Below are 2,984 nucleotides of genomic sequence, written 5' to 3' on the forward strand. Positions count from 1 at the left end.
ACCTCCCTCGTCTTAGAGCATCTATGCTTGGTAATTGAATAATTTGTCTTACGAAGTGTTGCCAATAATGGAATGGTAGGTAGTTCTTACTCTTGTGTCCTTGTTGGTGTTGTGAAATGGTATTGTTCTTTTGATGTTATGTTTAAAATTATTTTATTGGGTTGCATGTTTGGGTACTTGTGTTAGTATTATCAAAACAATAATGACACGTGTGTGTTTGCATGCATGTTGCAATACTACTTGTATGTATCTTTTAATGCAAAAAAGTAGTTCAACCTCCTAATATTTTAAATTTTGAATATTACAAATTGAATCATGAATCAAATCTTACACAAAAATATTATTACATTAAAATTTCCAATTAAAATATTTACAAACTATCAAAAGACACTTAAAAAATCACATACTAAACAAGAAAGGAAGTGAATATGCAATTTCACCATTACAAAATCATAAATTATATATAACAAGGTGGGCAGTGCAAAACACCCGTAAAATTGAAAAACATAAAAAGGGAGAGACGGTCAAGTTGTAGGGCAGCCCCCTTAAAAGAGAGAAAAGAAACATGAAATCTTTGTCGGAGGCGGGAGCTAAAATGTGAAGGTGGGGGGGTGACCTGTGATCCAAGCCTCGAACATATCTTAAGAGAGTCATCAAATTTGAGTCATAAAAAATGGTGTTGTCAGTCACAGAGAGAGAGAGGCGGATTTGTGTGAACATGTGTTGGGGCGCATGCATAGCTGCGTTGCCACGTTATCCACCACTCTCCAATAAATTAGAATTAGATGGGCATAGGGTACGATATTGTTGTAGAATCTGAAAGTGAAATGGCAGGGGAAAGGGAAGAGCAGCAGCAAAATGAGGGAGCGATGCAGAGGGTGCAGCTGCCGTCATTTTCTCAGATAGTGGGGCTAATAACGCTGTTGACGGTGGGAGGTGTGCTGCTAACCATGACGGGCCTCACTCTGACGGGCACCGTCATCGGGCTGGTGATGGTGACTCCCGTTCTGATATTGTTCAGTCCAATTCTGGTGCCCGTGGGTACGGTCCTGTTCCTGACTGTGGCGGGGTTTGTGGCGGCAGGGGGGTTGGGGGTAGGTGCGATGACGTTGGTGTCGTGGATATACCATTACCTCACAGGTGCTCACCCGCCTGGATCGGACCACCTCGACTACGCTCGTCGTCGCATCTCCGACACCTCCGCTCAGATCGGTCACAAGGCCCGCGATTATGCTGGAGCTGTGCAATCCAAAGCTCACGATGTTTCTTCTAATCATTAAATAAAAGCTTTTCATTTTGTTACCTTTCAAAATAAAATATATTTCAGCTTCCATCTACCGACTTGGGCTTTTTGTACTGTTTCTTTAAATTGTTACGCGTTTTCGCCAGTAATATCAAATTTGGCTTTTGAGTTGAACTTGTAGTCATTTTTGTTATTATTAGTTTTCTAGTGCTTTCATATATCATATATTGATTAATGATCTGAAATGTTGAGATGCGGCCCGCGGGTGCACTCAGAGAAAGAACGTACCAGTAGAATAGAAATGTCGCATAGATACTTACTTTCATGATAACTAGCACTTGCAGGTAGCCGATAGGTAAATAAACAAGACATTATTAAATTTTACATTTAAAGATTGTAATATATTTTGTAATATTTCTGTACAGTATGGATTTCAGAATTATTTGGGCTCAAAATATCCATATATTAAATGCAGTAATTGAAAGTATATATATCTATTCCAGTATGCAGTAATTCAAAAGTATATTTATTTTCCAGTTCCTGCATTTATTTTGAATTATATGATCTATTCCAGTTCTTGCATTTATTTTGAAAGCGAAACAACTTAGAAATTAATTAATGCAAATGAACCGACTCTAGAAGGTCTTCTTCTTTCGTTCTTTCTAATAATGTTGTATGGATTTTTCTTTTTTTTTTTCTTTTTTTTTTCTTCTTTCTTTTTTCTGTTTTTTTTTCCTTTTTTTTTCTTCTTTCTTTTTTCTGTTTTTTTTTCCTTTCGTTTTTTCTAATAATATTGTAATAATGTTGTATGGATTTTTTTCTTATGGAATTTTTTTCTTTTTTTTTTCTTCTTTATTTTTTCTGTTTTTTTTCCCTTTCGTTTTTTCTAATAATATTGTAATAATGTTGTATGGATTTTTTTCTTATGGAATTTTTTTTTTTTAAATCTTTATTGAATGTAAGTAATTATGCATACCTGAGCGAACCTATTGAGCGCAACTGTGATAGGGATCGCAACGAATTTATTGTGAGAGCAACTATGATAGGGAGCGAATCTATTGTGAGAGCAACTCTATCTAGAATCAAGTGACCCGTAAAGCCAGCAAATTGATCGAGCTGCCATGGATGAAGAGAATGGAGGGGACCTAGTGCCTCCACGTGAAAAATGCAAGCTTATGATTTTCAATCCCTAACATTAAAGCAACGAAGACAAAGAAGAGGGCCCAAGAAGGTCTTCTTCTTTCGTTCTTTTTTCGGTCTTCTTCTTTCGTTCTTTCTAATGTTGTATGGATTTTTTTTCATTTTTGAGTAGCGCTTAGAAAGAGAATTGTAGGTTCTATGTCCAAGCCTTTTATGGTTTTGACTCTAGATATAGATATCGCTGTAAATGTGAGACCTTGTCGTCCAGTTTTTTTAATAATGTTGTATGGATTTTTTTCTTATGGATTTTTTTTTTTTTAAAATCTTTATTGAATGTAAGTAATTATACATACCTGAGCGAATCTATTGAGAGCAACTGTGATAGGGATCGCGGCGAATCTATTGTGAGAGCAATTGTGATAGGGAGCGAATCTATTGAGAGCAATCTATTGAGAGCAACTGTGATAGGGATCGCAACGAATCTATTGTGAGAGCAACTCTATCTAGAATCAAGTGACCCATAAAGCCAACAAATTGATCGAGCTGCCATGGATGAAGAGAATGGAGGGGACCTAGTGCCTCCACGTGAAAAATGCAGGCT

The 2,984-nt window shown here is 36.7% G+C and overlaps 1 protein-coding gene across 1 annotated transcript; it reads left to right on the forward strand.

Moving 5' to 3' along the window:
• Positions 1-770: 770 nt before the first annotated feature.
• On the forward strand, positions 771-1,417 carry LOC131044506 (oleosin G). The gene has a single exon (XM_057977843.1). The coding sequence runs from the start codon at positions 786-788 to the stop codon at positions 1,278-1,280; it is 495 nt and encodes a 164-aa protein (XP_057833826.1). The 5' UTR covers positions 771-785; the 3' UTR covers positions 1,281-1,417.
• The last annotated feature ends 1,567 nt before the right edge of the window (positions 1,418-2,984 follow it).

Source organism: Cryptomeria japonica, chromosome 6, assembly GCF_030272615.1.
Source record: "Cryptomeria japonica chromosome 6, Sugi_1.0, whole genome shotgun sequence".
Classification (NCBI taxonomy): Eukaryota; Viridiplantae; Streptophyta; class Pinopsida; order Cupressales; family Cupressaceae; genus Cryptomeria; species Cryptomeria japonica.